This window comes from Teleopsis dalmanni, chromosome 2, assembly GCF_002237135.1.
Source record: "Teleopsis dalmanni isolate 2A chromosome 2, ASM223713v2, whole genome shotgun sequence".
Taxonomy (NCBI): Eukaryota; Metazoa; Arthropoda; class Insecta; order Diptera; family Diopsidae; genus Teleopsis; species Teleopsis dalmanni.
The window spans coordinates 70,043,056-70,054,964 of NC_051847.1; the positions used below are offsets into that span (position 1 = coordinate 70,043,056).

Here is an 11,909-nt window from a genome sequence, read left to right on the forward strand (position 1 = left end):
ATGGCGGTTATTTGTTTTAAAATGAATTCTAGTCTGCTCATTTCCATCGAACCTATTAGTGGTGTTACTTATGATATATTACAAACTCCTAAATATTTATCAGAAAATTATTAAAAATAATATTGTTTTCAAAATCGTGCTTTTGAAGCAACCGCGTCTCCACTAGTCATATATATAATAGAAATAAATTTACCTAAGTTAGCAAGAAGTTATTTAACCTAATTTATTATACATTTTTCATACTTTACTTGTCTAGAGAGCAGAAAAGACTCTCTCTCCAAGTAAGGGTACATTTTATTGATTCATCTCCAATCGTGCACCTCAACGTTTTTTTTTTCTTGGAGACAATCACATATTTTGTATAAGAGAATTGTTTATATATGAACAATTTAACAGTCATTACTATCGATTTCAATATCTATTTCGTCTATTAAATAATACCTAATATTAATATTATTAATTCATATTACATATTTTTATTATTGCATTGCTTGTAGTAATGGACACATAATATGCATTTCATTAATTTATTTATAATTTTCATGTTTATAATATAATAAATATTTCTTATATATTTTACATAGGTTGATACTTTACTCAAAAACGGTGCAAGTCCGAATGAACAAGCACTTTGCGGTGCCACAGCTCTACATTATGCGGCTGAATGTGGTCATTTGGATGTTTGCCGTTTGCTTCTTGACCATGGTGCACGTTTACTGAAGAATGAGCAGGGTTTAACACCGGTACAACAAGCAGCAGAACACCTACATGAAGGTGTTGTGGAACTATTTATTGAAAGACCAGGACTTATGTATAAAGAAGAAGTATATAAATCTTTAAAACTTACTACAAATTTCAAGTTATTTAATACTTTGTATTTAATTTCAGGTCATAATGGCTATTGAATTAATGGGTGCTTGTTTCGCTAATGATAAAGATCATTATAATATACAAAAAGCATATCAATATTTAATGCAAGCAATGGAAATGCGTTATTCAGATCCAGAAAACATAGTACGCAAACGTGTGCTGGCACCCATAGGCGCCTATGACGATTGGTTTGAAACTGAAAATATACCAGAACTGCAAGCGATACGTTTAAATCATCACTCTATACATATGGAATCACTTACTATACGCGAACGTATACTAGGCAAATATTATCCGGATTTACCACAAGCAATAGTATATCGTGGTGCTGTAATGGCCGACCAAGGTCGTTTTGAACAATGTCAGACCTTATGGAATTATGCTATTGATTTGCGTATGATTAATAATGTATGTTTGTTATTTTGTATTTTAATATATTATATCTTTGTGAATAATTATTTATGCATTATTCTAGATATCCGTTGAGAGAGATTTGTTGCGCTTCGCTCAATTATTCTCTCAAATGCTCAGAATTGACAGGGCAATTATAGATCTCTCAACTGTTTTATCAGTACTTGTCAAATGCCAACAAGAAATAGAAAATAACAAATATAAAATTGCACATCCAGGACCCAAAGATCTGCCCCAGTTGTTAATAGTAATTATTTGTCATAATTTTTTGATATTGATAATAAGCATTATTGTTATAGGATCACAATGAACAGAATGTCGTGACGGCGTTGTATATTATCAAAATAATAACAAAGTTATCCTGTCGCACAGATATTGAAGTACTAAAAGAACAAATCGATCTTTTATATTCAACATTACTTAAATTTATACAATGTGATACACGATTAGCAGACGGTCAAACTCTGCTGCACTTATCTGTGAATGGAGTTACACCTGTGGATGATTTTTTACCAGCGGCAATATGCAGGTAAATTATAGAAATATTTTATAAAAATAATAATTACTATACACTCAAATACAGTGAAACTTGAAAAATCTAATTGTTCATATCTATTCGTTTAGTAAACGTTTAGCAAATTACATTCTCTTATATATTCACTATTTAAATATAAGTAAAAATATAGCTTTGTCCCTGTCAAAGCTTCAATAGCCTTTACTCTGTGTGTCAGTAATTAATAATAAGCTTTTAGTTAGGAATCCTAAGCTGATATGACCAGGTGGTATTGCAACTATAATCAAATCTGATTTGATCGTTTCGACTGTTATTGAAATTATATAGTATAATTTCAACTTTTTAAATGCATTACTTATGAAGAATTCATTATTAAATATATCAGTGTTTTAAACTATATCTTGTATTCCTTCAGTTTACTTCTCTTCTCAGTCAAAACAAAACAAATTTTCACGGTATATTATATGTGTTAATATTAATATATAGTATTAGTTTTGACACTTTAAATCCAAATTTGAAATTTAATAGTAAACAAAACAGTTTTTTAAAAATATACGGATCTGAGTCATCATTTTATGTGATAGCTTTATTTAAATCTGAATCGATCAAATGAAAATTATTTATGCGTGTATATCACATCGCATGTATATCCCATCCCATCTTAAACCTGGATACAGACATTGTTAAACTATATTAATTTCACTCTATATGATATTTATACCCAAATCTAAGTCGATCAGATGTAAGATATTTATATAAATCACAATTCTTTCGATAAGTCTCAACATGCTGAACAAAAGTATATTTTTTCTATCCAATGTTTTTCTCACTACATTACAATCATTATTTATCTTCAATTAAAAATAATATAATATATATATATATTATATATAATATTTACTTAATATAATATATCAACATACATATGTATGAAATGTAGTTCCATAAAATATATCGACGACCTCTATATCTCTGTATATTCGTGTATTCGCACCCATCCTCAATATGAATTGCGGGACCATATTTATATATATGTACATTCATTATTTAATTGGTATGATTGCTTAAAAAATAAAATTTTACTTTAATTACTTAAAGTAATGAGGGCTTCGAATCGGAATTTTTTCCGTTTTGGTTTACGTTTCGGTTTAAAACAAACAAAATATATTGAAATTTAGCTGACCATTCAACGCCAAGTATGCTAAGTACTCATCATCAGTGGTCTTAGGAAATATTTGAATTTCTTTTTAATTAGTTTATAGTGCGTATATAATTTGTTTCGACCGATTTCTGTTAATTTTTCATTTTTATTTTATGTAGTTATCATTATCTTTATATTTTTAGATTTCCATGCTATCGTACAGCTTTGTTGCTAGTCAATATTGGAGCTTCTGTTTCTGCTATTGATTGTGATCGGAATACACCATTGCACACATTAGTTTCAAGTGTAAGTCTACTTTATATAATTTAAAAATTTATTTAACACAAATATAATATTTTTCTGTAGACGCAGTTCTCACCTGAAGAAAATCCACACCTTTCTGTGCAAGTAGAAAAACTTGTGAAACTTTTTGTAGATGTTGGTGCACATTTGGATGCAGTGAATGCACAAGGTCTTACACCAGCACAAGCTAGCAAAGTTGGTAAGTATAGAGCTAATATGTTTATTTATTTCAATTTTATAATTAATAAAAAATTATTTTTATGATTTTTAGTCAGTATTGGTAATCTCATATTGGGTTTTCAAAATTCTATGACATCTCTTAAGTGCCTTACATCACGTTGCATTGCTCTGCATAAAATCAAGTACCAAGGATTGATCCCCACATCACTGGAAGCATTTATACAAATGCATAGTGCTGAGAAATTCTGTGCGTAATTTATTTAATATAATATATAAAATAATGTTTACATTTGGCTGCAGTATTTTGTAAAGACATTTAAAAACATGAATAGACTTAGATATTTCATAAAAAATTTTTAAATTCTAATTCAATCAACTTAAGATTGTAATTACTATTTTTTAACTTTTACCAGAATAACCTAATTTGAATTTAAATTTAAAAAAAATAAATATAAATTTTTTTATGAAGTCTATTATTGTTCCTAAAAAAACTTGCAGTAAAAATCGTATGCAAATTTATTTTGTAAATTTAATAATATTATATGATGTATTTTGTTTTGTACTGTCTGGCCAAACTGGATCAATTATTGTTAATCAAAAAGAAAAAATTCAAAAAATTATTTATTTTTATACCATTTTTACACATAATTAATTTGAGCATTGAACAAATTTTTATAACGAAAAATTCTATTTATTTTTATTTTTTAGTTTAAAAATATTTTGACTGAATTAGTTATATATATAAATATATATTGTAAAATGTATTGTTGCATATTTTTACCGCCCAAAAAATTTATTATATTGCTTAAATATTTTATTTATTTGCCAAACTAAAAGTCTAACTTTAATTATTGATTAATGGGAAAATAATTGTAAGATAATAAATTTGTATAAAATAAAAACGAAAATATAAAAACATTAAAATTTTTTAATCGTATTTGTTATATATATTTTTAATTTTATTATTTTAAAAGCGACAATCGATCTTAACAAAATATGCAAAAAAAACAGTTTATAATAATTAATTAAATTTATATAGCTGTGGTTTACGGGTTCATTCTATAAATAGCACAGGAATTTCACTTTTTGTATACGAATTAAAATAAAAAATTGTTAAAATTCAAAATTTGAATAACGCAACTTGAATATACGTTCACTTTTTGTGTTAATAGTAAGTCCACGGGTCAAATTCGATTGAAAGCGATTCTTACTACTTATAGTCTAGAAATTATGTACGTTTAAATAAAACAATCGATGTTTTCAAAGTCCACAGATGATGGATAATTTGTAGGCATATGAAACATACAGGTGTTTCATAAGCGCATATATTTCTAAATTTATAGAGATTTTCTGCAGACATATGACTTTCCATATACGATAATTAATTATAAAAATAATTTTAAAAAAATCGTTGAATTATATACAGAAACTGTGTCTCCAAATAATTCAAAAGAAAATAGAATATTTTTGAAAATATTAGTGAGAAAATTCTTCACTATTTTTTTGAATAGTAGATATAATAAGATGACCTAATATATATCTTGAATTTAAATTTACTTTCTTATTGTGTAAGTTTAATTAGGTTGAGTATGTGGTCTATGTAGAAGATCGTTACTTTTCCCCAACGGTCTTCGGATTTTTTTTTACTGAAAAAGGGACAGCTATTATTCATCTCTAGTACTTTATGAGTTTATTTTATAAGTCCTGGATTTTTTTCTAAAGTTTTGTTTGGCAGAACTTTATTAGTCAACAAGGATTCTAAGATGGATTGGAGAGTGTCTAAGCTAGAACAAACGAGTGATTATCAGGATATCTTTTATACATATTTCTTATTATACCTGTAGATTTTTTCTTGTATAAAGTTAATTTTCTTACCTTACGAGTATGGGTATACATACGGATGCAACTGTAGATTCTGTGAAAAAATGAGGAGTAAGCCATACATGTGCTGTTAGAATGCCCTCCGCTAATGCATATAAGGAATAGGCACCTGGGAATGTATATTCTTACGGAAGAGGCAATAAAACTCTGTAAAGTAGGTTTTATACTACTTTTTACTCTAAACCCAGAAGGGGCACAATAGATTTAACAGTCGCAGTGCCAGTCACAGTGCCTCTAACAATAATAATAATGCTAAGTTGATTTTCAAATCATTGTCCATGTGCTTTTAAACTGTCGTTTGTGATACGTTAATATGCTTCCGCCCAAACCCTTAAATCTCTCCCCTCCTCCTGAAATATCTTCTCAAACAAAAATCCATTTTTACAATGCTTGTGTTAAAACCGTCCTATTGTATAGATTAGAAACTTGGTTGGTCAACAGTAAGATACATAGAAAACTTTAAAGCTTTGCCAATAGATGCCTGCGTAATATTTTGAGAATCTGGTGGCCACGTAGAATTTCAAATATGGAACTACTTCAAGGAATAAACTAAAAAGATATCAACAAACAAGTCTATGCTCCTGATGGAGTATGGTTAATAATAATAATAATGATGCCTCTGGTATAATGCTTATAGGGCTTTTATTGGAACCCTTAAACTATTTCTACATTTGACAGTTGTATACCGTACGTCCGTACGTCTATTTAATTACAATTTTGTAGAACAAAAGTTTGTTCAATAATTAGCTCTAGGCTGTCTACTAGTACCTTACAGTATTTAATATTATAAAAAAAAATATATAACATATTTTTGCATATAATATTTTATTTTAAGAGTTACTAAAAATATGAGCGTAATTTATTTAAAATTAACAAATAGTATTTTCTGCTTGTTAACAATTTTATCATATAGAATCACAGTTCACAATTAGAAATACACTAACAAAAGTTCCTTTATAAAAATATTAATCGATTATAAAATTTTGAAAACCTCCTTTTGGATACATTATAAAAATTACATTTTACATTTTAGAAATGAGTTCTATTTTTATATATTGGCTTCACTGCTTTTTGAGGTCTGATGAACCTTTGGATACACTTCCGGTTGACGCATTACTTCTTCATAAGAGGGTGGTGGTGCTAAAAGTATAAAAATACCATAATTTACACATTAGTTCTTTTCACACTAAAAATAGATATAAAATGTATTAATTATGAAAAAACCAAATAGAATGACAATTATAAATATTATGAACAATAAACTAATTTTGCTAGCACTTAGCATTAGCGACATCGACATCATTATTTGCTAATTAATTATTAATTAAATAATTTTGTAAAAATAGAAAAACGACAATAAATTATTTTCCAGCTGATACTTAGTCATATTTACGTCAATTAACTATAAATGACCTCACAGATTATAATTACCTTATGTGTATATTAATTTTTAATAAAGTATTTGTGACGTCATTTGAATTTACTTACCATTGATAATGTATTCCTCATCATGTGTGTAGGCAGGATTAATAACTGCATCTGTTGGATATGTCGCCGTTTCGATGGTTCGCTCTTCAATGGTTGAACGCTGTGATCTATGTGAGTGTCGTCTTAGACTTTGACTATTTTGATGATAAGAATCCATTAAACGATTTTCGCTTTCGATGTCGTCCGATTGTAATTGTATAACGTGAATTGAAGGACGTCGACCTGGTAAGGAAAATAATTTTATTTTTAATTATGAGAAGAATTTTCTAAATTTTAAAATAATTTTAAAATAAAATTTATAATTTAGATTAAGAAAATAGAAATGCTTCGAACAGTAGTATATAGCAACAACAAAATTTTTATTTAATTCCAATTAATTGAATTTATGGCTGACCATTGATTATTGCTAAATGCCCATCATCATCAGTGGTTAATGAATTATTTCTTATATTAATTTATTCATAAATAATTTATTGAGACTGCCAGTACCAAGGGTTGAATCCGTATCCTGCCAAATTTAAAGCTCAGAGTCAGTGTTCGTTAGGCAACTGAGCAGTTTTGGAATTATTTCTTATATTTAATTATTTGTAAATAAGTTTTTGAGACTGCTAGTATCAAGTATTGAACACGTACCCTACCAAATTTAGAGTTCAGTGTCAGTGTGAACAGTGACTCAAGTAAAGTAAAACCGTACTTAACTACATATTCGAATTTGAAATTTTGTTTAAACTTAAAGCTTTTACTACTGTTTGAAAAATTTCTCTATTAAATATTATAGTTTCTATAAAGTAACTACGGTTACAACTGACGTTAAAATCAAATTTAATATATATTAGTAAAATTTAATTCTATTATATGAAATAAAATTTATAGTTGGAGCTATATGATCTAACAAAGCTCTACAGATAATTGAAACTCAATCATGGGCGTAAGGTATGATATACTGACATGACAGAAGCATTTATATATTTTTAGAGTGAGTTCATTAGTTCCCATTCAGCGAAAGGACTAACGGCCATTGTATTATTTTGAAATAATTAAACGTTGTTGAAAAGTTTAATTAACAGTTAATTAAGATATAGCTATTCAAGCTACAGCAAATGCGCTTAGTGGGTTATAAAGATATTATGGATTAACATATGACTCAGTAGCTTATTAAGGTACAACAGTTTATCAAGCTAATTTACTATATTAAAGATAATGGTTTTAATTAAAAAAGAAAGGGTTAGCGGCCCTTTGCGATAACAATAACGGTCATCGCTATCGACGTGATGATTAAGTTTTGAAATAAGATCTTATTCAATAGAAACAATAACAATAGAAAAGTGAATTTTTTAATAAAATGACTGAATTCTTTTAAACATTCTTCTGGTTAATTGAAACAATACGCCACAAAACTTACTAAAGGCTACTTCATCCTAACTAATATATATAAATGGATATTAATATCATTTTATCTTTTATTACCTACATGACTTTTAATAAAATAAAAGATCTATTTGCATTAATTTGCAATATCGGATAATTAACTCTATTTTTATATTTAAAAGGCTCATCTCTTCGATTTCCTAATTTTAAAAATCAGAGAATAAAAAGCGGGAACGATCTTCTTCGATTTATTAATTTTAATGGTAGGAAAATAAGAACTGGGAAACTTTTAAAGAAACTAGCTTAGAAAATGTTTGGAAGACAAGCAAACTTTCCTTACCATTTACAAGCACGTGAAAAAGAAAGATGGGATTTAGTATTGGATTTAGAAATAGAAGATAATGTAATAAAGAAGTAGAGTAATAATATTTCAACAAATTTAATTTCTTTTATACACGCAGACCTTTCGTAGGACATTTCTTTTTTTCGTGTAACGTTCAGAAATGTGAATTTGGAATAATAATAATATCCGGTTTATAGATAAATTATCATTTCTTCTATTAACTATGATTAAAATTGAGTTTTTTACTCAATCTATGTTAGGTATTAAAATTACGTTACCACTCAATTGGTCAGACATTCTATTGTTATTAATATTTCTAATATCTTTTAAATATATCTGAAGTCTGGTTAATAAATGGTTTCCTTTATTTATTTATCTGATCGACAAGATTCTGGTAATAAAATCTGAGCGATATTTCTACACTTCCAATTTTCTTTGTCTTATGATTTTCAGAAAATAAATTCTGTAATCCTAATTAAAGTTTACGATTCTTAACTTTAGTCTAAATCAGCTTAGAATAATTTATTTAAAGTCAGCAAAGGTATTTTTATACTTTTTTTAATATATCATTACTTCTTAAAGTAAAAATAAACATCTCAAATTCAGTGGCTATTTAGAGGAAGTGGGGAGAGAAATTAAAACATTGATCGCCCCTTGATAATATAATATTCAGATAACGCACTTCAAAAACGACATTTAAATAAAATTCTACAATCAAAAATTATAATCTTTTTGGAAAACTTATGTGTAATTATTATTTAAAGTATCTATGACGATCAAGTGATAAGTTACTATAGATTTTCCAATGAGAACTGTTAGATTAGAAGAGCAATCTGAAAAATAAGAAGTTACTTAGATCGAATATAACTCTGCATTATACTATTATTTTAGGAGAGGGTAGGCTGAAGGGGCGATTATTAATATAAGTAGCAGTAACACTTTTACTCGACGATATCAATTATACATTGTGTTGCAAAGAGGAAGCCTGCTACTTTCTATATAATTTAAGGTACTACCTTTATTTAACCATTACTATCTTCATATAAAATTTAGAATAAATATCCGCTATTCAATCCAAATCGGTAATTAGGTAGTCATTGTTAGATTCCATTTCCTTTTTATCATAACAATTCGTGTATATTGGGGCAGTTTAAACTCACATTTCAATATTTTAATCTGCCTATTTAATAAATTGCTTATAACATAGTCCTATCTTAAAAACGCTCAGGTAGCTAGTGTATATATGGATAAGACACACTACCAGTTACCTGTTTGGATTAAATGGCAACTTTAGACTTTTCTTATATGGACTTTGACTCACAGCTTTTAGTTGTTAGATAAAATAGGCGAATTCTAGTTATAAAATTTAATATTGGGGTCTGTAGTTGATTCTAAATCGGGTTGTATAAGCTGTTTGTAATTATTTAATATAATTATTTTTTACTTTATCCTGTGTAGTCAAAACGGTGATTGATTAAATGGAATAACTTAAACATTCAAATTTTTAAAAGTTGACATTTTATTCTTTTTCAGTAATTATAATATAAGCCATTATTCCATTACCGGTTTGGATTTTATTTTTTATTCTTGTTTGATAAAGCTATTTAAATGTCATACTTTGACCTGCGTAAACCATAAACTCCTTCAACTACAACTACTGTTACTACTGTTTAAAATATTAAATATTCAAAAAATTGATTAAACTGACTGCTCACTACACCTACTTTTAGCTACAAAAACTCAATCCACAAAATGGTTAAGTTCCCCAACCAATTATTTTAATAGTCTAATATTGTTTATTGTTAATTACTTTAATTTACTATTTATTAATATGTAAATCGAGATTTACATAAATCGAGATTTACATATTAATCAAGCTTCGAGATTTACATATTAATCAAGCTTGTGTTTAAAAACCGACTTCAACAGATGGATATGGTACTAAGCACAGTCCATTCAAGCCCACAAAACTTTTAACTATTTAATCACTTACTCTTAAATATTGTTCATTGTCTATTCTTAAGTTGCAGATCGCAATAAAAGAATATAAAAAATCAAAAAAAAAAAAATTCCAATCTCAGCACCCTATCAGACTTCTCTATTAATTAAAGCTTACCTGTTCCAATAGCGTCGGTGTAATTATCGGTGAAAGCAAAATGTGGTGTGATTGTTTTCTTGCACTTTAGAAATAAGACAATCAATATCCAGCCCAGTATTAGAACTAAGTAAACAAATCCCAGCATACTAATTAGGCACTTTGAAACTAAAGTCTCTACAGCTTCAGAAACAGTCCTTTCGCACTTCACATCGGTTCAAAATATTATATTTTTTAAATTGATTTTTTTTTTCAGTTACAAAAACAACTTTGTTTTGCTTTAAAAATCAATAAAATTATAGAAAAATTAAAAAACAATACGCGGCACTGGACATTTCACTTGGCGCGCTTGCTACTAACACATTGCGGGTCAAAACAGGAACTGAAAACTGAAAACAGACCAAATACCTAAAAAAAGGATACATAAGTGGTGCGCTTTCCATTGTCCGTGAACGTACTTTAATGGATTATTTGCTGAGGTGATGGTTGGCTGTATTGGCTGCTATGGCGCCCATTGTTGCTTGTATTTGAATAGGTTTGACCACAACAAGGCAGACGCATCCGACGTGGTTTCTGTGTATAAAAATACTTCTGCTGGCATTTTATGGCATTTTTGCAGTACCGACACACCGTCCTCAAAATGTGGGTGTGGGTGCATGTTTTAAGTTTTCGTTCAAATATAATATGACCAACGAACTTTAATGTTTTCTTTGCTTTGCTTTTCTTTTAGGATTTCTATTTACTAAATAATATTTTTATAAAATTTGAAATAATACTGTTTATATTTTCCTACTGTTTATTTTGTCTTGTTTTTCGTGTTTTGTGTAATGTTTTCTGGTCTTTTATTTTTCATTAAGATTATTACGTTGATTTTAAGGGTCAGCAAATTTCTCGGATTCTATTTCAATATTCTAAGCTTTTGACAAAATTTTTTTTAAAATAATTTTCCAAGAATTATAGTGATTACAGTATTACGCCCATTTACAACTTTACCTGACAATTTGCTAGGTAAGGACATCAATTATAACAATTTGTTAACTGGAATGTCTTACAACGCGTTAAGTAGTTTTTAGGAAGAGGATAGAAAATAGTTTCCCTAAGCCTTTACGAGTATGAGTTTTGCCACAAAAGTAGCAATAAAATATTTAATGACTTCAAAAAATATAAAAACTTTACTAAAGCTTGAAACTTAATTATGCAGATCACAGCAAATAAATTGAAAAACCTTGAAATTAGTATATATGAATAGACGAGTAATGTTTGAAAGAATGTTATGAATTAGTAAAATTAATGCTTTAGAGAAATGCTAGAAATT

At 28.0% G+C, this 11,909-nt stretch overlaps 2 protein-coding genes across 2 annotated transcripts in view; one reads left to right on the forward strand and one right to left on the reverse strand.

Moving 5' to 3' along the window:
- The window catches only part of LOC119682906 (protein fem-1 homolog B-like), a 7,099-nt gene extending 3,340 nt beyond the window's left edge, over positions 1-3,759 (forward strand). The window contains exons 4-10 of the mRNA XM_038096447.1: positions 585-824; positions 889-1,278; positions 1,346-1,528; positions 1,581-1,810; positions 3,140-3,242; positions 3,303-3,438; positions 3,511-3,759. Coding sequence (XP_037952375.1) covers positions 585-824; positions 889-1,278; positions 1,346-1,528; positions 1,581-1,810; positions 3,140-3,242; positions 3,303-3,438; positions 3,511-3,674 — 1,446 coding nt within the window. The 3' untranslated portion in view covers positions 3,675-3,759. The remainder of the gene's footprint in view (positions 1-584; positions 825-888; positions 1,279-1,345; positions 1,529-1,580; positions 1,811-3,139; positions 3,243-3,302; positions 3,439-3,510) is intronic.
- A 2,383-nt stretch (positions 3,760-6,142) lies between these two features.
- Positions 6,143-10,811, reverse strand: LOC119683412 (the record flags this gene model as incomplete). Its single annotated transcript, XM_038097077.1, has 3 exons — positions 6,143-6,440; positions 6,789-7,010; positions 10,616-10,811. Coding segments are annotated over 3 exons (510 nt in total), but the record flags the coding sequence as incomplete, so codon positions are not given.
- Positions 10,812-11,909: the final 1,098 nt, after the last annotated feature.